The following is a 21,544-nucleotide window of genomic DNA, read 5'->3' on the forward strand; positions in this document are numbered from 1 at the left end:
CGCCCATCCACTTTTGGTTTTAGAGGAGGCTTCTCAGAAGCTAAGTTGTTTTGTAAACTCCTCTATTCTGACAGGATTTTTTGAAAAAAACCCAGGCGACCAGATCTTGGGAATCCCTATGGGTAGCTGGAACGGATAAGTCCAGATCTATGACCTAAGTTATTTTAGAGCACCCCTTGTGGGCCAAGAGATTGAGGTGCTGCTTTCTCCGGGCCTGGAAAATAAACCCCTTTACCCATCCCAGGATCAACTGACAGCCCTTCAAACCATCTGTGATCTCCCATTATACCTCACTCTCCTGCACTCCTCAACTCCCCAGGTCTTTGACTTCTCTCTATCCCACTCTCATGATCTCCGACTATATTATCATCCCATTGTGACTTCCCACTTACCTGGCACCTATTCCCTGGGTGCTTTTCCCTGTCAATCTGGTACAACAGAAAGCCCTTCCCACATCTGGTTGGATAGGCAATCCAGTGAAAGATGTAAGGCACAGTTAGTTTCAGCAGAATGCCTGGGGAACCTGTCCAGTAATCCTCTCCTCTCCTCACCCATTGGCTCCCTTCACAGCCAGGAGTAAATGGCAGGAGTGCCAAAGTTTCTGGCACTGGTTTGTGGTTTGCATATTGCTGCAGTCATACAGAACACAGAACGATCTGTGCAAGGTGGAGTCCTCACCTGCCCTGACTGTAAGGTGGGCAAGGTGCCCAGAGCAGATTTTGTGATGAAAGTGCGCAGTTCTGGAGTTTCAGCCCTGCTATAAAACGTAAAAATCTTCTCACAAACTACAAGGCATGATTTCAAATTATACATTTGAGTATATCATTTTCAGTGGTGGTGGAGGAGGGGTGGGACAACTCTAACTTGGCAACTGCAAATCAAAAACATTCAAAAATTCAACTTACCTGTGCCTCATGTCTCGGTTTCTGAAGTAGTTGAGAATTGCAAAGGCAATAGATCAGGAATAAAAAAAACACAATTTAATTACTCGCTATATCAATTTAAAGAAAATAAAATTTAATAAAAATATGCACAAAAATTGGGTGAAATCATTTTGCTGCATTTTAGTATGAAATCCTTCACTATTATAGTGAATATTCTGAATTATTGACAATAAGCCAGTTAAAATGGCTGTCAAAATAGAGACCTGCGCTCCATTAAATATTCAGACACTGACACACACAGTTCAATTTTACCCCATAAATTGTTATGTGGAAGCACTTCAGCAAGGAAAAAGCATCATCTGAGAATGGCAACTGTTCGCAGCATTTCCTGCAAAATTTAGGGTTTTTAAAATAATCTCGGTGTGTGTGTATTGCTGGCAAGGCCTTATTGAATCCCCAGTCCTAGTTGCCCTTCATAGGTAGTGGCAATGTAGGCCAATTAAAAGTGGGGTTTCTCGGCCACGTACACCCCCAAGGCCAGAAATTCCTGCCCAGGATCAATTGGCCTTTGCACGCTCTGCCGAATTTTCTGTCCTGCCCGCTCGGAATCCTTGTGGTGGACGGGATAGGAAAATTCCGCCCTAAGAATTAAACATGATGCAGCAAGAGTGAAGTCACATGAAGGCCCAGACCTTGCAGGTTCTTCCCTGCAGCAAAACCTACTCCCCGCCACCCCATGTCCTCCGCCCTCTCCAATTCATGGGACTGGATCTGAATCTGCCAACCAAGGAAAGGATTTGCTGGAATCTGGCTTCCTGCGGATTGCCTGGTTTTTGCCTTTATGATGAATTCAGCTCAGTCTGCACATCACTTCCCCAATGGTCTGGTTTACTCAAAAACTAACTCTGACTGTGTGAATATGTCGGAGGGCATAACTGTGACACCCGACAGTGTTAACAGCTAAAAGGCAGTCAATATGTCAGGTCAGCTATGAAAAGAAGCAAGCCAGGAGAACACCATTGTACTCCCGCTGCTTCTTCAGTCATAGCTTATTATCAGACACAGACTTCAGAAGAGAAAAAACACATAACACAAACAGGTTGCATAGAAATTTGCTGCACTAGGAATAAAACCAGCACTCAAATATATATGGCTAAAAAAAGCCTCAGGAAATCTATTGGGAGATTCAAAGTAGCAGAATTTGCACTTAGTTATACATTCACCATCCAAATGACAGAGAACCCTTAAAAATTTCAGGCTTGCAATAGTTGAACTTTAGGCTAAAAACTTTAATATATAAAACAGATCAAGCACATCATACCTCAATTCTAAAATATTTATGGCATTTCCAGATGGAAAGATCCGGCGTACAAAATTAAAATCCCCAATGTAGACACTGCCATCTGGGCCGCATGCCACGGCAACTGGTGCATAGAGTTTATTGTCATGTGCCAGGCTGTTGCAGTTTGGACAAGCAACGCTCCGTTGACGACCATTTCCCATGATGCTTGTAATGACAGGTGGCTGCTGGGATATGAACTGGTTTTCTCCATTTCCTTTGTGCAGTATTCCTGAATACAAAGTGAAAGGAGGAAATAGTAAAGAGAGACAACATATGGGTTGGACAGTTTGTGATTACAGCATAACATTGGTCCTTCAGGTAAGTGATGACCTCAGATTTCAATCAAGGGTAAATGAGGAAAATGATGGACTCATAAACCTCCCCTCTCACCTTGTAGACAATAATGGATATCATGATGAGCCTGTTGAAATGGGCGCGACCTTCCCTGACCTCCACATCACGCCCCCACTGCAGCAAGGTCAGAGTATTTGGCGGCTAGCCAAAACTGCTGTGAAAATCCCAAGGGCGTGAATGTTGCCCGTTGTGTTAAAATGCAATGGTAAACTGAAAGCAATTGGAATCAAATTAACTTAAAGCTCATTCAGATTTTAATCTATTTAATTCTTTTTCTTATTCCTGTTCACTAATTTTCTTTCTTTCCTTCCCTCTTTTGAAGACAAACATTTTTTGTAAGGTGAACTTTCAAGATCACTAGCAATTCTGTAATTTATTTCATAAAAGTGAAGGGATGGAACTCATGCAGACACAATGGGCAAACTGGATTTCTTCTGTGCTGTAAATTTCTGTGATTCTGAGTGTTCAAAATTGAGCACAGCTTCTTTCCATTGTTTGGGAACAAGAGATGCCATTTGAGGAAAAAAATGACATCTGCTCTGCGAGCTCACACTTCCACCATGAATCGTGCCTTACTCACTATTGGAGAAGGCCTTGGGTGCAAGAAGTACACAGAGGGGGATGTTAATCAGCATGCTGATTCTGATGCCAGTACTGCCATTTTGGAACTCAATGTTTTGGATAGTGTCCTCTTTTAATTTCAGAGCTGAGCTCACTTAATGCAACATAAAAGACACTCAGCAACACTATTTAAAGTTATCATCTGCTGTTTATAGATTAGTTGCTGGTTATTTTTTCAAGCTGATACTGTGATTCTACAAGTTCTACATGCCTGTATAGTTGTTTCAAATTGCAAAAGTTTAGAGATAACAGTGTGTTGAGGTGCTGAAGGACTTTTTGCATGCCTTAAGACTTCTGAATCAGTTGCCCCCAGTTATGATGCACTAGAAAGTATTCCCTTGGAATAGAGTATGACCTGGAGAATGAGTAGAGGTCATACAGAGCAGATAAAGCTGCTGGAAGTGGGAGGAGAAGGACTCTCAATAGGCATTCATCACCACCAAGGATAGTCAGGGAACAATGCTGAACATCAGTGAGGTATCATGCAAAAGATGTCTCACTCTCATAAGGATGACCTTTCTGCTAGCTGTTGCAGCTGAAACTGCAACTTCAGCAGGGCAAAGACCACATTGCCCATGGCGATAAACTCGTACGACTGGCTCCTTGCAGGTGAGAGCTGGAAATATTAATAATACTCATAGTTGCATATGGAGGTCACTGAGGGAGGTCAAGGTTCGCTAACTACATTTCATTTTCTCTTGCCTGAGGCAAGCAAGCAGACTGAGCATGAGCATTTGTGAGGATTTCAGGCTTCCCTTGGTAGCTGTTGACTGCACACATACATCATTTAATAGGTATTGTATGCAGATAGTCATGTGCTGGACTAAATATGTCATGATATCAAGTACATTATGCAGTCAAATGCCCAGTCTCCTAGCAGCAGTTGCAATGCCTTCATTCTGTGGCATCGTATTGTGTCAACTGCATTTTGGACACCACTGCAAACCAAAGGACGGCTGCTGAATGACAAGGACTATGTGCTGACGACATGTTTTGTGTTGCTGGTTTTGTAACCTAATGATGGCTTGCGGACAATGAAAGCCATGCTGCCACAAGAAGGGGTGGCATGGTGGCAAGCTCTGTAGCCTCACAGGGCCAGGGACCTGAGTTTGATTCCCGGCTTGGGTCCCCGTCTGTGTGAAGACTGCAAGTTCTCCCTGTGCCTGTGTGGCTTTCCTCTGGCTGCTCTGGTTTCCTCCCATAGTCCGAAAGATGTGTTAGTTAGGTGCAATGGTCAGACTAAACTCTCCCTCAGTGTACTCGAACAGGCGACGGAGTGTGGTGACTCGGGGATGTTCACAGTAACTTCATTGCAGTGTTAATATATGCCTGCTTCTGACACAACTAAATAAATCTAAAAACTTAAACTTAAAACTTTTGATGGAACAGAGATATCGACATGTCGAAACAATGATTCTGCCACCTATGCTGCTCTGGAGGAACCTCACAGAACTTGGCTGAGTGAGTCCCAAAATTCATGGTTGTGAACTGCATGCTGCATACCAAAATCATCATGAAAGGTCAGCCCTTATCACTAACTGTAAACAAGCAGCTGAAGGGCAGCAGCCTGATGAGCAGCAGACGAGGAAAGAGGAACTAAGACAATCTTTTTGCTGCCCAGGTTGTCCATGAAGAACTAATGCCAGTGCCAACTCCAATTCTCCATTTACCAAAGTTATAAAGTTCATTAATTATTGTCACAAGTAGGCTTACGTTAACGCTGCAATGACGACACTGTGAAAATCCCCAGATTGCCACACTCCTGCGCCTGTTCGGGTACACCAAGGGAGAATTTAACATGGCCAATACACCTAACCACCATGTATTTCAGACTGCAGAAGGAAACCAGAGCACCCAGAAGAAACCCACACAGACATGGGGAGAACGTGCAGACTCTGTACAGACAGTGACTCAAGCCAGGATTTGAACCCGGGTCCCTGGTGCTATGAGGCAGCAGTGCTAACCACTACGCCGTTCAGAGCAATCTTATTCTTTTTTTTTGTCACTGGCTAATATATCATCGTCTTGGCCAAACATAATCAACCACAAAATAAACCTATAAAATTATACCACAAAATGTTGAAACCACAAAGGACCAGTCACATAAAAATTGTCTAAAAAATTTAGGAACAGAAATGGCCATTGGGACCAACAAACTAATCCCTTGTTACAGACTGCAACCAGAGAATTGCTTTCTCATTATACCCCTCCAAGTCTTGATCAATAAGCACATCTAAATGCGTCAATTATACTTATTGCTTCACTGTGTTCCCAGTGGTTTATTCTATAAGACTTATTCAAATACAGACCTTTTACTTGCCTTCCTGTCTTATTTCCAAATTTGTATTTTTTAACTTATGTCCCATTGTTTTTGAACTCTTTACTGTACTAAAAACATTGCCAATCCAAATTTTGTCAGATTCCTCTTTCGTTTGTCAGCATGGTTTAATATTTTTCTGTAGCGTGTGGTGTGAAGGTCATAAAGAACACTTCCAATTGGAATAATGGGCCCAATTCTCTGATCTTTTCAGACAACCAGTGGGAATCCTGATGCCCCGGTGAATGCTGCGTCAGCCAAAAATCAGAGCTCTCGGGATTCACTCAACCTGCCCCGCTGACCCAGATTGTGTTACTGGCCAGGCACCCGCCCAGAATTGGAAAAGCAGGGCTGGCCAGTGGGTTGCTCGAAATGAGTTTATTGGCATTTTTCAGGTAAGTGAATCCCACTGACAGATGCTGCCAAAGTCAAAGGGGACACTCTCATTTTCCCACTGGTGTAGGGACTTAGCCACAAAACAGGAGAATTCGGCCCAATATGCTATAGTGTAAAAATATTTAAAATATTTAAGGTAAGTTATACTGGAGAATCTTCACACAACTACAGAAGCTGAATCTAAGTCATGGGCTTACATGATTTGCAAAACTCAAATTTGTTGAATTAAATAAAAATGAGTACAAAGATGCTAAATGGCCACTAACTGACCTTGAATCCGAAAACGATGAGATTTCTTGTAATTAAATTGAAGAATATAGATTGTTCATTTCAATGTCAGAAATGAGTTATGCTTGGATTAGTTACAAAACAGGAAAACATTCCTTTCTCTATTTGTAGCAGAATTTACCTATCATCAATGAGTTTTATGCCATTGATAACACAGATAGAAAGATTTTTCTTCTAATTTTCATTACTGCACCCATCATTCTAAATGAGATGTGCTGAATATTATGCATAATATTTTAATATTAATGTCAGTTCTAACATATAGTTGGCAAAAAGCATCAGAAAAGATTCATTCTCATTTATTCTTCGGTGCTGGATTGATCTGAAAAATCTGACATTTGTTTAATTAGAAAATGTCAGGGAAAATTGTTCTTCTGTTCTGTTTCTTCATCCTGATGCTTTATTTTATTATAATGGAAATTTTAAAATAGATTACAAAACTGAAAATGCTGGAGGGAATGAAATGAAGAAAGGCTAATTAGTTTTACTGGTAAACTCTGCAAGTTGTCAGCTGCAGGCTTTCACTACTGCATGACCCCTGAGTAAATTAATCACATTCTCACAGGTATGTACAAGTCCCTCTCTGTTGGAGGGAAAGTGATACTTAACAACTTAGAAAACTATACTGTGAAATCAGATTTGTTTCAACTTTTCAACCAAAACATTATTAAGTAGTGTGCTAGTGTAGTGTAAGATAATCACTTGCAATGTGCTTGAATCTGAATATTGAATCTGATTTTATATTAACTGTATGTTTTCCCTGAAATTTGACATATCTGCAAAGTTCAAACAGGTACACGAGTGCATCTTTTAATATCAGCAGCCAATATTGGGAGATGGAAAGAGTAATCCTAGCCAAGTATTGGGAGAGACTGAGGCCAGGGCCAGTCAACACTATGAAACAATCAAATTGATCCCAGTCGAGGCAGGGTGGGAATGGATTTAGCCAATCACCAGCAGGACAGAATATTTGGGATTAGCAGCATTTTATAAAGTGGGTCAGGACTAAAATTTGCAGTGCACAGCATGTTGGAAGTCATTAGCTTAGCGTGCGTGAAACCAGACAACAGTGAGTTGGAGCTGAGCTTCAATGGAAAACTACCCTCCCCTTTGCCAGTATTGGATACATAGACAAATTTTAAATTTAATTTCTATTTAATAAGATTACTGAATGGCACTTACAGATGCCTTATGAGTGCTATTATCCATATTGCAAGCTGACTACAGTGTTTGACAGCTTAATGAATTTTAATAATGTGATTTAGTAACATTGCTGCAATAACTGCAGTTTGTATCAAACTGCACTGTGTAGATTGATGTTGTTCTTGAAAACAATCACTCAGCAGGACAACACTGTTCATACATGTTTGGGTTAACATTGGTGGTGCAAATTTACAGCAACTAAATAATTCAAACTACATTTCTATTAAAGAGCATTCAAAGACTTTGGCTAATACTTTGAATTGTATTTTACTAATCTGTTCCATATTTTGTGAAAGCCTTGAATGGGTTTCAATTTTATTTATTGATTGATCCTCTGTCAATGTGCTTGGCAAGTCAAGGCCAAGATGCAATCTTTAGGTGAAGTGGGGTTAGAGTTGGGGAATAATTCAACCAGAGTATGCAAACTTAAGGCAATTTTAAATTAATGCAGTTTCTTTTCATATTCCATTTCATGTTCACTGGTTTAAGCACCCTTAAGTAAGTCAGATGATAAGATTCCTGGAGTTGAATTGGTAAAATTAATCTTGTCATAATGATGCAAAAATAATGAACAGATGACCACACATCAATGGGTCATGTTATTTAATTTAAACAAAGCATTCCTCAGTATGCTGTCTTACAGGTCAAAGAAGCATTTCATCTCTTTGAAGTCTAATTTCTATTACTCAACTTGCCTTTTGCTGCTTGATTGCTTGGACAGCTCATGAAGCCTCTTTCACTTTTTAACCATTCTCTCCTCATGCACTGAGATCAGGGAGTTTTCTGATAAAATGAATGTGAAGTGTTTTGTTTCTGATTACCTGGATGTACTAATGAATTGTTTATTGATTTTTTTCTGGAGGAAACAGCTTCCAATTAGTATATTAATCACTTTGCATCTAATCACTTTTATTTGCATGAATAACATTCACTTTAAAGAAGTATCTAAACTCAGAATTTCAAATCATTGTGTGCATAACTATAGGAGAATCTTAATATATGACAGGCACCTTGGGAAATAGCCTTTTGAAAATCTTACACATCCACTGCATCCCCTTTTAATACACAAATCTGACTTTTAAAAATGGCCACGCAGCCCCCAAATCCCATCCATACCAAAAACATACCACTGCCACTCCCCACCCACCCCTTAACCCCTTATGCCTACCATGTCTAGCACTGCCTATCTACACAGCCCCTACGGCCTCTCATAATCTACATGCCAACCTATGTCCTTGCACCAACTTCTCACGGTCCCTTATACCCTCCATGCTAATCTATGCTCCTCTACTTACTCCCAATGGCCCCGATAGCCCCTGTGCCAACTTAATCACAGCTCATGCCAACCCATGCCACTCATCCACCATCCTATGCCCCTGCACTTCCTATCCCAACTATCCTAGCAGCTATTATGGACAGACCTTAGCCTCTATCCAGAGCTGGGATAGAGAAAAGTTCGATAAAATAAGTGCCTATTGCAGACTTCACGATTTGAAAATACACTCTCATTCATAAAAACCCATTTATTACATTTTTATGTACCTTCCAATAAATAAAGCCTTATGAGAACAAACATTTAATTCGAATGCACAATCCCTTATACTAACAAGCATCAGAATTTATCATCCTATATCAAAGAATTAATAACTACTTATAGCTGTCAATCAAACTGTGAAGTGGCAGGCACCCCCCTAGAAAAATGAATGGCAGTGAAATCAGCCATGCAGTAGTAAACCAATCATGGAAACAATTAGATGAAAAACATTAGGTTTATACTGGAGACAGAGTGAAATTGTAATTGTTTAAACTTCAGACTTTTTTTAATTTAAAGGGCACGATATTTAAAAGTCTTGCCAGTTCCCTTTGATATATCTCTTTGATAGGCGCTACTGACAGTTTTGACAGGTCTATTTGACTGGTGTTGCTAATAGTTCTTATGGTTAATTCTGTAGGCTTTGTTGGTTGTTTCAATGAAATTGACAGTAATGAGTTTCTGCACGTCTTATGCTCAGTTATGTCCAATTTTAACAATTCCAAAGTGCAACTGACCTTCTTCAAAGGTCAGACCAGATCCAAATAAATATCTTACCTCTCCAAAGACCATATGATCATAAGTCAAAGGAGCAGAATTAGGCCACTCGGCCCATCGAGTCTGCTCTGCCATTCAATCATGGCTGATATTTTTCTCATCCTCATTCTCCTGCCTTTTCCCCATAACCCCTGATCCCCTTATTCATCAAGAACCTATCAATCTCTGTCTTAAGGACACTCAATGACCTGGCTTCCACAGCCTTTTGCAGCAAAGAGTTCCATAGATTCATCACTCTGTGGCTGAACAAATTCCTCTTCATCTCTGTTTTAAAGGATCATTCCTTTAGCCTGAGGTTGTGCCCTCTGGTTCTAGTTTTTCCTACTAGTGGAAACATCCTCCCCACATCCACTCTATCCAGTATCCTGTAAGTTTCAATTAGATCTAGCTTCCAACGAGTACTGACCCAGACTCTTCAAACATGCGTCATATGACAAGCTCTTCATTCCAGGGATCATTTTTGTGAACCTTCTCTGGACCCTTTCCAAGGCCAGCACATCCTTCCTTAGATATGGGGCCCAAAACTGCTCACAATACTCCAAATGGGATCTGACCAGAGCCTGATACACCATCAGAAGTACATCCCTGCTCTTGTATTCTAGTCCTCTCGACATGAGTGCTATCTTTACATTTGCCTTCCGAACTGCCGACTGAACCTGCACACTAACCTTAAGAGAATCTTGAACAAGGCCTCCCAAGTCCCTTTATGTTTCTGATTTCCTAAGCATTTTCCCATTTAGAAAAATGGGTGGGCTATCCAAACAAATCCACAAATTTCAGATCTGCTCTTACCAGGTCTTTGGTTTTCATACTTCTGGCTTACCAAAATCCCACTTCAGTGGGCGCAGTTGATGATTTAAATGGTCAACTGTCTCTGTAAACCATGCAAGCATGAAATACACCCGTCCCCGTGAAATTTGGAGTGAAACTTATAATTTTCAGCCGTCTTCACCATTTTCGCTTCAACAGAAAGCCACTCAGTCATGGTGAAAACCTGAGCTTAAAGTCTCCTTAAAGCAATAATTTAATTTAGTTTTGAAGTTTATAAAGTCTATTTATTAGTGTCACAAGTAGGCTTACAATCACACTGCGATGAAGTTACTGTGAAAATCCCCAAGTTGCCACACTCCGTGAAATTTGCTGATGACACCAAAATTGGTGGAAAGGCAAATTGTGCGGAGGGTGGGGAGAGTCTACAGAAGGATCTAGATAGGCTGGGCGAATGGGCCAGGAAATGGCAAATGGAATTTAATGTTGGCAAGTGTGAGGTGGTCCACTTTGGTAGGAATAATGGTAGGAAGGATTATTACTTACGTGGAGAAAAACTGCAGCAGGCGACGGTGCAGAGGGACCTCGGGGTCCTTGTGCATGAGTCGCAAAAACCCAGCTTGCAGGTGCAGCAGGTGGTCAGGAAGGCTAATGGGATGCTGGCCTTCATCGCGAGGGGGATTGAATATAAAAGTAGGGAGGTCTTGCTGCGGCTGTATAGGGCATTGGTGAGGCCACAGCTGGAGTACTGTGTGCAGTTTTGGGCGCCGTACTTACGCAAGGATATTTTAGCCTTGGAGGGAGTGCAGAGGAGGTTTACTAGGCTGATGCCGGAGTTGAGGGGGTTGAGCTATGAGGAGAGGCTGAATAGATTAGGCTTGTACTCGTTAGAGTTTAGAAGAATGAGGGGAGATCTCATTGAGACGTATAAGATGATGAATAGGATGGATAGGATAGAGGTGGAGAGACTCTTCCCGCTCAGAAAGGATAGTAGGACTAGGGGGCATAGCCTCAAGATAAAGGGGGGGCGGTTTAGAACAGAGTTGAGGAGGAACTTCTTCACTCAAAGGGTGGTGAATCTCTGGAATTCTCTGCCCGTTGAAGTGGTGGAGGCTGCCTCGCTAAATATTTTTAAGACGCGGGTTGATGGGTTTTTGATGAGAGAGGGGATTAAGAATTATGGGGAGAGGGCGGGAATGTGGAACTGAGCCACGACAGATCAGCCATGATCTTACTGAATGGCGGGGCAGGCTCGAAGGGCTAGTTGGCCTACTCCTGCTCCCATTTCTTATGTTCTTATGATGCCTATTCATGTACATTGAAGTAGAATTTGGCATGTTCAGTGCATCTAACCAGCATGTCTTTTGGACTGTGGGAGGAAACCAGAGCGTCCGGAGGAAACCTATGCAGACTCGGGGAGAATGTGCAGACTCTTCACAGATAATGACTCCCCAAGCCGATAATTGAGCCTGGGTCCCTGGCGCTGTGAGGCAGCAGCGCTTACCATTGTGCCACTGTGTTTTTCCTTTAATTTAACTTTATGTAATTTAATCAAGGATGACTTTCATTTACAAAACTGTATTGACTACATCTGATTAGAAGATGCCATTCTAAGGGTACGGCCTTACCGGCTATTCACATCATGCTCCTGCTGCAGTGGGGGGCGTTCCATTTACTACAGTGGGATGGGAAAATCCCATTGATAATTGTCTTAAAGCTGATCTAGTCTTCTAATAAGGAAGCACCCTTGTTTTAAGGCAATTGTACAGTTGGGAAGGCTAGACCCTGGATAGTTTCATATTAGAAAAAGAATCTTAAAATAATGAAAGATTGGGTGGCAAGGTAGCACAGTGGTTAGCACTGCTGCTTCACAGCTCCAGGGTCCTGGGTTCGATTCCTGGCTCAGGTCACTGTCTGTGTGGAGTTTGCACTTTCTTCTCGTGATTGGATGGGTTTCCTCCCACAGTTCAAAGATGTGCGGGTTCGGTTGATTGGCCATGCTAAGAAATTGCCCCTTGGTATCCAGGGATGCGTAGGTTAGAGGGATTAGTGGGTGTAACGTGTTGGGATATGGGGGTAGGGCAAGGGTAGGATTGTGTTTGGTGCAGACTCGATGGGCCAAAGGGCCTCTTTCTGCACTATAGGGTTCTATGATTCTATAAACATAAGACTGAAGTAAGTGAGCCATTTAATGTGGAAAATAAATGGAGCGGCATGGTAGCACAGTGGTTAGCCCTGCTGCTTCACAGCTCCAGGGACCTGGGTTCAATTCCCGGCTTGGTCACTGTCTGTGTTGAGTTTGCACATTCTCCTCGTGTCTGCGTGGGTTTCCTCCGAGTGCTCCGGTTTCCTCCCACAGTACAAAGATGTTCAGGTTAGGTTGATTGGCCATGCTAAAAATTGCCCTTAGTGTCCTGAGGTGTGTAGGTTAGAGGGATTGGTGGGTAAAAATGCAGGGATATGGGGGTTGGGCCTGTGTGAGATTGTGGTGGGTGCAGACTCGATGGGCTGAATGGCCTCTTTCTGTACTGTATGGTTTCTACGATTCTAAATGTAAGATTAAAGAAAAAAATACAAAATTTATAAATGTCCAGTATGGTTAGATATTGGAGAAAGCTTTTTCTCCCCAAGGATATTGGTACATGGAATAAAAGTTGAAAGAAGATAGTTGATTTAAGGTTGAGTAATGGCTTTGACAAGCTGGGTCAATATCTGTACTGTTAAAAAATGGGAACAAGCATTTTTAGTAATACTGCTTGAATTTTCTTTCAAGGGGAGATAAAAGAAGCAGCAACAGAAAAAGACATGTGCTTATATAGTGCCTTTCACAACCTCAGGGCAGCCCAAAGTGCTGTACAGCCCATTATGCTCTTTGGGCTGGCTGCCTTCAGGGCAACCTAGATCTGAACGCAGAGTCTCCAATAAGCATTAGATCTCTTACTTACATAACCAAGGGCCTAATATCCCATTTCATGTGTTGCTCTTTGAAATCTTTTTTCACCTGTGGCTGGAGTTACACTTCCAGCTTTTCATGAGTACATGTTTCCTGCCCAATGAATTAGAAACTTTGGCTCCTTTTTTTGGGCAGTGGCATCCATTTGGCCTCAAATTGAACACCATGCACACCAAGGTCAGGTGCAACCTTATTAAAAGCAGAGTAAAAAAAAACTTCCTCCACCAAGTAGCAACATGCCTTTTCAGAACCAATCCAGAAGAAAGTGCCAAAATTATTTCTTCCACCAGTTATCCTCTGGTGTCTTTGAATGAGATTGGTATTTGGTGTCAAATGAAGAGTTAGATTATGTGCTTTTGATCCATTTCTATTAGGAACTGGGTTTGAAGTTGCTCAAACCCACTGCTCATAGGGCAAGAAGATCACCATTTTGTTATTAGGATTGCATTTGGAGCCAGACTTAGGGAGGGAGATCAGCATTTACTATTGCTTTTAATGATATTGAAAAGTTGACAAAAGACATTCCGATTAACTAATGTCTGATTTGAACCTAGCAGCTGTATTAGGCTGGAGACACTCACCACTTTGTATGTTCAGAACGTGATGTTTATCCAAAGACCAGCCACCTAAATTGGAAGCATCCTTTTCAAATCCCTGGAGAATTGCTGTCCTTTTCTCCCACAGTATCAAATCAGTACAAGGTTCATATTCATATCCCACTGAAACTGAGAAACGATTAGAAAGGAACATTTTAGATCTCTTCATTCTGCAGGATTATTGATTCAAACACTTGCATTTTCAGACTCACTCATGGTTGAATTATGTCTATATTTCCAGAGGTGAGAATTGTTCATTCAAACTCTTGTACTATGCATTTAATTTAATTTTTTATTAAAACAATATCAAATAAATATAAGGTTTGCAAAGTTTTTGCTCCATTATTTGACATGGTCATCACAATAAATGATGGCATCATATATTTTGTGGCATGATTGGTGGATAAAAATATCTGAAGTTAGCCTGTGAAAACTTGAGAGTGATGCGAAAGGTTTTTAATAAATTCATCAAATCCTGGGAGATGGTCAATTGCCCTGGTTCGCTTATATAATATACAAATCACAGTCTTGAGCATATATAAGGCCCGATTTTACGATCATGTTGGGCTGTTCTCGGGCACGAAAACTTGGTAAAGTCAAGTATGAGGTGAGGAGCGCGTTCCACGCCTGCCTGCCCGGCAGATCCCCCTTTACCAAGTCCCAAAAATGGCCACGATTGGGATCACGTCCGGAATGGGTGTGACTGCTATTTCAACGCATTTGCGTGCATTTAAATTAATGGGCTGCACACCCAACTTTACCGGCACTTCCCCCTTTACGACCACATTCGCCCATCCAGAATTGGCACGAAATGGACATGCTCCATAAAACTCAGATCTGGGCACTCCAGTTAGTGAGGAGATAGGTGCCTAACATATGATGGGTCTCTGTTTAAGATCGGTGGTGAGGGGTGGGGGTGGGGGGGGGGATGCAGGGGTCTGTTGCCACTCTGCCTGAGATTGATGGGGAGGAAAGGGGGGTCCACTGCCATTCTGCCTGAGATCGTTGGGGGATAAGTGAGTCAGTAATGTTGTGAGGGTGGGGCAATGTCTATGGGGGCCAGAGGGAGGCATTATCAGGCCTGGGAGCTATGTGGCAGGGGAGCAGCATTCTATCATTTATTTTTGCGCACGCGCAGTTGGAGGTGCCAGTCAAAGCTGCAGGATTTCAGGTGTGTTAAGCTCCACGCACAGGCTTCCGCAGTGCGGTTTGCAATCGCTGATATTTTTGCAGGCAGAGTGCATATAGAGACACCTCAGAACAGGTCTAAAAGTCGGATTTGAAACACTCCCAGTTTCAAGTCCACCCAGCAATTAGGCCGGAATTTTACTGGCATGCCCACCCCAATTCCTGAGGCTGGCGAGGCTCAGAGAACAGCATTCTCTATAGACCTCGGGCAGCAGACTTGCCGGTAAAATTCCGCCCTTGGACTCAAAACAGTAAAATAGGACCCATAGTCTCTAAAGTGGATTGATGGACTGTGTTTTACTTTAAGAAATGTTTTTCAAATGCCATCAATTCTGGTTAGATATTGCTCCACAATCATTGATTGCTCTCTTCAGTAGCTTATCCAGTGAACCAAAAGAAGTGAAGACCCAGCCGATTATTTGACAATCGAGCGAATGACAGGTGAGCCCATATCATTCTCACCCAATGCATGCACAGTTCCAGCAGGGATCATTGAATGACAGAAGCAGGGATGGGATGTTTGAGTAATCCTCCCTGCTTTTTAAGTCAACCATAATATTCCAACTATAATCTTAATCATGATCAGCAGGAATGCAAACATTGAATTAGTTATGATTGAACACCTCTGACTCAAAATAGATTTGAAAAAAAATTGGATAACGGGTTAATAATTCCAATGCCACATCCTGATTGCTTTTAGTAGACATGCATTGGAGGCAAAGGGTACCTGGGTAGCAGCATTGGTTTCACAGTGACTTGAAGATGAAAATATTGGAGAATAGCATGGTTAGCTAAGTCCCAAATGTGAAATTATAACTTTATTAAAGAAGGAAAGAATGACATGAAGTATCCCTGTAAATTCCACCCTCTCGCAAGATCCAAAATAGTGACTGCGAGTGTTGAAGCGTATTTTAAAGGCAATTTTGAAATAGAAGTTAATGATCTTGCCAAACAGCAATTGGCTGTTCTTAGAAATTGGGACACATTTGCTTTGAAACTTGCCTTTATTGTGCAAACTGGATCATAAAAATAAGTTAATGGCAGGGACTAAATATTATATACAACAGAAACCGAAGCCCAAAATATATTCTTCATGTTATTTTTGCACACTCAAAGCCTTGCTGAACAATACGAAAAAATAAACATGGTTGCGAAGATGCTCAGCCCGATTTAAATATTCAATCCATCTATCAAATCAACAGCAACTTATCACTTTTGACTTATGAGTAAGTATGTGAATCACATAATAAAAGCAAGGTTAACACAGCAATTTCCAAAGACTTACAGTGACTATTTTATCAGGTAGAAAATAATTTCAAATAATAACCTTGTTTTTGGTGTTTGCACAAATCATAACAGAACGTTGAGAAATATTAAACTACATAACATACCTTCTGCTTCAGTAAGACCAGAAACCTTCTGGCCGTAAACATCTGTTTTGTTCCATGTGAAAGTGTAAGCCAGGTCAGGTCTGGCAGGAAACCACTTCTGAAAAAGCCGCCCCTCTATAGCAATCGTGAGATGAACCTTGATTAGTCCAGTTGGAATAAAGGCATGTGTCATGATAATCCTCAGTAATGATTTATACCCAGGAGCACGGCTGCTGAGGTAACTGAGCTTCACAAAGCTGGCTGGGATGGCAATCTCCTCTTGAACGACCTGCCAAAGAATGTTCATACCTTTGAATTTGAAGTAGTTTTGTTTCATGAGACTTCTGATGTAACGATGAACAGAGTGCAAATTGTTTTCATGGTTATTTATTTTTTGCAAAACAGGGTTTGGGAATTTGGGTGTAAATACAGCCCAAACGAATGGGCTGAAAATCTCTCATCTATTGGCTGCAATTGTCCTTTGTAAATTTGGTTTTGGTAATCTCAATTCCGTTCCAAAATAGACATGGACTCAGTGCAAAGGTTCCCATAAATTGGTGGCAATCTTGGTCATTTCATTCAGCCAGACAATAGTATGGCTGGTGTGAAATACGCCATACTCGTGCCAGGAGCAAGTGCTCATGCAGTTATCATTGAAAGACATCGATGTGGAGGTAACTTTATTCTGGAAAACACTGCATGCCTAAGAATGTTTCACTCTCCACTACCTATGCCTTTCCATTTTAAGCATGAAATTTCAAAGAACACATACTGCTCTACTAGATTTAGAACGGCAGAAGCTTAGTTCCTATTTTTAGTTTCAGATCAGGTTACTCACATGAATGAAAACTCCACCTTCACCTTCACCCTGCCATCTGCACAAAGCAGCTTAGTGGGCAGCCTCTCAATAAAACAATTCCAACAATTACATTTTGGATTTTTTTTCCTGTAAAGCTGAGGATGTGTGGCTATCTGAATTAAGTCCAGGGTTTTGCCAAACTCTAGATGGTGCACACAAATGAGTTCATGCTAAGTACATCAGCTTATCTTCCTGCTTTACAAAGGATAATGTGATTTATCAGGCATTGTGGGCACAATTCCATTTAGTTTGCAACAGAATTGAAAATATTTATGGGGTGGATATCATAAATGTGTGCTTGTAATGCAGGACTTAAAATGATGGGAGTATCTATTGGTACTGTGGAGCTTGACTTGTTCTACATAATTTTCTGTCCATTAACTTTGACAGATGTAAAGCACTGACGAAAGTACCAGCACTAAATAATGACATGTTTGTCACTGCTAGTGCAGGTATGACCACCCTACAAATGACAACATTTGCCTGCAGGGTTACCTATTGCCGAGTCAGGTAAGTTCCAATGCCAGTGACAGGCTTTCCTTCACAGACTCTACTAAAAAGTCAAGCTGTGCCATCAGTCATAATGTAGGTGATTAATGAGTGAAATGGGAGCACCCATAAATTGATCTGTACACGTTGAAAAGATGACATTTTGACTAAGAAATTCCATTTATTCTGTATAGATAATTGTTATTTGCATCATCATTGGTAGAAATCACAGTTGTCTTTCCTTTTCATGGTAAAATGCTAAGAATACTGAGTTTAGAATCATAAAATTCCTACAGTGCAGAAGGAGGCCATTTGGCCCACTGATCCTGCACTGTCAACAATCCCACATAAACCCTATCCCTGTAACACTACATATTTATCCTGCAAGTCTCCCTGACACTAAGAAGTACTTTAGAATAACCACTCAGCCTAACCTGCACATTTTTGGACTGTGGGAGGAAACTAGAGTACCCAGAGGAAACCCACACAGGCATGGGGGCAAACTCCACACAGTCACTCAAGGCCAGAATCATATCTGGTCACTTGGCGTTGTGAGGCAGCAGTGCTAACCACTGTGCCACCATGCCAGCTGAGGTCCCTTCTGTTCATTGTTTTATAATTTCATGCAAATAATAGTTTATTATATTTCATGGTGAGTGGATTTTAGTATTGTTAGCTACCCAAAACTACACAAACCTCATAATCTGTGAGGCCTTATGTTCTAAAACATACAATAAATTTACTTCTCTGCTTATTTCTCACAGGAATGAAGATCAGGAATAACAAAGGCACATTGTTACTGTAACGGCCACTGAAAACACAACCGTCTATGATCTAAAAGTAAATATTATTGAGGGACAAGAAAAAAATACACTGAACTCAACCCTTTCTGGTACTAAGCTGCTTCTTGATTACCTCAGTATGACTATCATGATAAGAATCTGGATCAGAAATTCTCAAAGAGATGTTGGACAATTTTGATCATCTCCTGGTCTGTTGTAGGTACCAATATTCCATTATCTAAGATTCATATAACCCTTTTTTGAAATGACCAAAGAAAGACAAAATGGAATCAATTTAGATAAAGGAAATAGAGCAAGCAAACTGATCATTGAAGCAGAAATTCAGAGCTGTGGTGCTAAATGTCTTATAATGTTGTATCCAATATGTAATCTCTCAGAACAAGACGTTCAGTGGGGTCACACCAAGCAGTAACTCAAAAATCCTTGAACGCTTGAAAGGTAATCAAAAATTAGAAATGTTGAGACTTTCAATGAATGGGGCAAGCGATAAAGCTTCAAATATAACCGAAATCTGAACAAGAAGCAAGGAACAAAAGAAAGCACAGAGCAGTGGAACGCAAGTATCAGATTACCTTACTTCCTAACATCTACCACAGTTTGAGAAACGTGGAAACCCACCACTTCTTTCCCCCCCAACAGTGTCCAAAGCAAATCACTAAAACAACAACAGGGACTTCAAGCTGTTTTAGTAATATGAGAGCTACAGATGACTGTGGAAATTTTCAGGTGGTGGAATGCATCACTGAATGAGAGGTAATCCACTGAATCCCTTCCACTGAATCTTTTCCATAAAATGTCCACTCCTTTGAGGACAGATTATGCCACCTTCTGCATTTTAATAATGGTGCATAGTCAGGTCTCAGTGCCCTGTTGCATTTCTATCTCATTATATAATTGTTTTACATCTAACAAACAATATTTGCATGGAAGAGAACTTTTATGTGGAGGGAGCCAGACTGCCAAGATATTACCATCCATTATTCTCTTTGATGTGCTGCAGTAATTCAAAGTGCTGCTGCTTCCCATTGTTATCCATTAATATTCCTCTGTCATCTCATTTATTTTTATGAGACCCTGGTGTTTGCAATGGTGACCCATGTAACTATAGTATCTACACTTTATGGTGATGGTGTATTGAGTGCCTTGGCTATTTCTACGAGGTGTATTAAAGTGCCATATAGAGACATAGAGATTTACACCATAGAAACAGGCCCTTTGGCCCAACTTGTCCATGTCACCATTTTTTTTAAAACTCCTAAGCTAATCCCAATTTCCCACATTTGGCCCATATCCCTCCATACCCATTATACCTATGTAACTAACTGCTATTTAAAAGATGAAATTGTACCCACCTCTACTACTACCTCTGACAGCTTGTTCCAGACACTCACCATCCTCTGTGTGAAAAAATTGCCCCTCTTTTGTATCTCTCCCCTCTCACCTTAAACCTATGCCCTCTAGTTTTAGATTCCCCTACACTTAGGAAGAGATATTGACCATCTACCTTATCTATTCACCTCATTATTTTATAGACCTCTATAAGGTCAACCCCCAGGCTCCTATGCTCCAGAGAAAAAAGTCCCGGTCTATTCAGCTTCTCCTCATAACTCAATCCATCAAGTCCCACTAGCATCCCAGTAAATCTTTTCTGCACTCCTTCTAGTTTAATATTATCCTTTCTACAATAGGGTGACCAGAATTGCACACAGTATTCCAAGTGTGGCCTTACCAATGTCTTGTACGACTTCAACAAGACATTCCACCTATATTCAATGTTCTGACCGATGAAACCAAGCATGCCGAATGTCTTCTTCACCACTCTGTCCACCTGTGACTCCACTTTCAAGGAACATGTGCCACTAGGTCTCTTTGTTTTGTAACTCTCCCCAAAGCCCTACCCTTAACTGAGTAAGTCCTGCCTTGGTCCAATCTACCAAAATGCTTTACCCCACATTTGTCTAAATTAAACTCCATCTGCCATTCGTCAGCCCACTGGCTCAATTGATCAAGATCCCGTTGCAATTGGAGATAACTTCCTTCACTGTCCACTATGCCAACAATCTTGGTGTCATCTGCAAACTTACTAAACATGCCCCCTATATTCTCATCCAAATCATTAATATAAATGACAAATAACAGTGCGCCCAGCACTGATCCTTGAGGCACACCATTGGTCACAGGGCTTCAGCTCGAAAAACAACTGAAGCCAATTTTGTATCAATTTAGATACCTCACCCTGGATCTCATGATATTTAACTTTATGCAACAACCTACTACGCGGTACCTTGTTAAAGGCCTTCTAAAGTCCATGTAGATAACATCAACTGCACTGCCCTCACTTACCTTCTTTGTTACCCCTTCAAAAACTCAATTAAATTTGTGAGACATGATTTTCCACTCACAAAGCCATGCTGACTATCCTTAATCAGTCCTTGCATCTCTAAATGCCCGTAGATCCTGTCTCTCAAAATACTTTCCAACAATTTACCCACCACAGATGTGAGGGTCACTGGCCTGTAGTTCCCAGGCTTTTCCCTGGAGCCCTTTTTAAACTAAGGCACAACATTTGCCATTCTCCAATCTTCAGGCACCTCACCCGTGACTTTCAAAGATTCAAATATCTCGGTTAGGGGACTCGTAATTTCCTCCCTAGCCTCCCACAACATCCTGGGGTGTACTTCATCAGGTCCTGGGGCTTTATCTACCTTGATGTGCTTTAAGACTTCCAGCACCTCCTTCTCCGTAATATGTACACTCCTCAAGACATCACTATTTATTTCCCCAAGTTCCCTAACATCCATGCTTTTCTCAACGGTAAATACTGATGAGAAATATTCGTTTAGGATCTCATCGATCTCTTGTGGATCAGCACATAGTTGACCTTGTTGATCCTTAAGAGGCCCTACTCTCTAAATAAACACTTCTCATTTGTTTTGTCTCTAAAATGAAAGTTGCACATCTGTTAAATGTACACTCTAATTTTGGTTTACAGCACGCAGCTGATTTGTTTAAGTGCACAGGCCA

At 41.3% G+C, this 21,544-nt stretch overlaps 1 protein-coding gene across 5 annotated transcripts in view; it reads right to left on the reverse strand.

The window, feature by feature from the left end:
* The window catches only part of tenm1 (teneurin transmembrane protein 1), a 704,577-nt gene that overhangs the window by 114,949 nt on the left and 568,084 nt on the right, over positions 1-21,544 (reverse strand). For 4 of the 5 annotated variants that reach the window (XM_080187425.1, XM_080187422.1, XM_080187424.1 and 1 more), the window contains 4 exons: positions 16,391-16,658; positions 13,797-13,940; positions 2,206-2,455; positions 906-926 (listed from right to left, as the gene is read on the reverse strand). In XM_080187425.1, coding sequence (XP_080043551.1) covers positions 906-926; positions 2,206-2,455; positions 13,797-13,940; positions 16,391-16,658 — 683 coding nt within the window. The remainder of the gene's footprint in view (positions 1-905; positions 927-2,205; positions 2,456-13,796; positions 13,941-16,390; positions 16,659-21,544) is intronic. The other variant, XM_080187426.1, reaches the window with a different exon arrangement.

This window comes from Carcharhinus amblyrhynchos, chromosome 4 (genome assembly GCF_965287045.1).
Source record: "Carcharhinus amblyrhynchos chromosome 4, sCarAmb.v2.hapA, whole genome shotgun sequence".
NCBI classification, from domain to species: domain Eukaryota; kingdom Metazoa; phylum Chordata; class Chondrichthyes; order Carcharhiniformes; family Carcharhinidae; genus Carcharhinus; species Carcharhinus amblyrhynchos.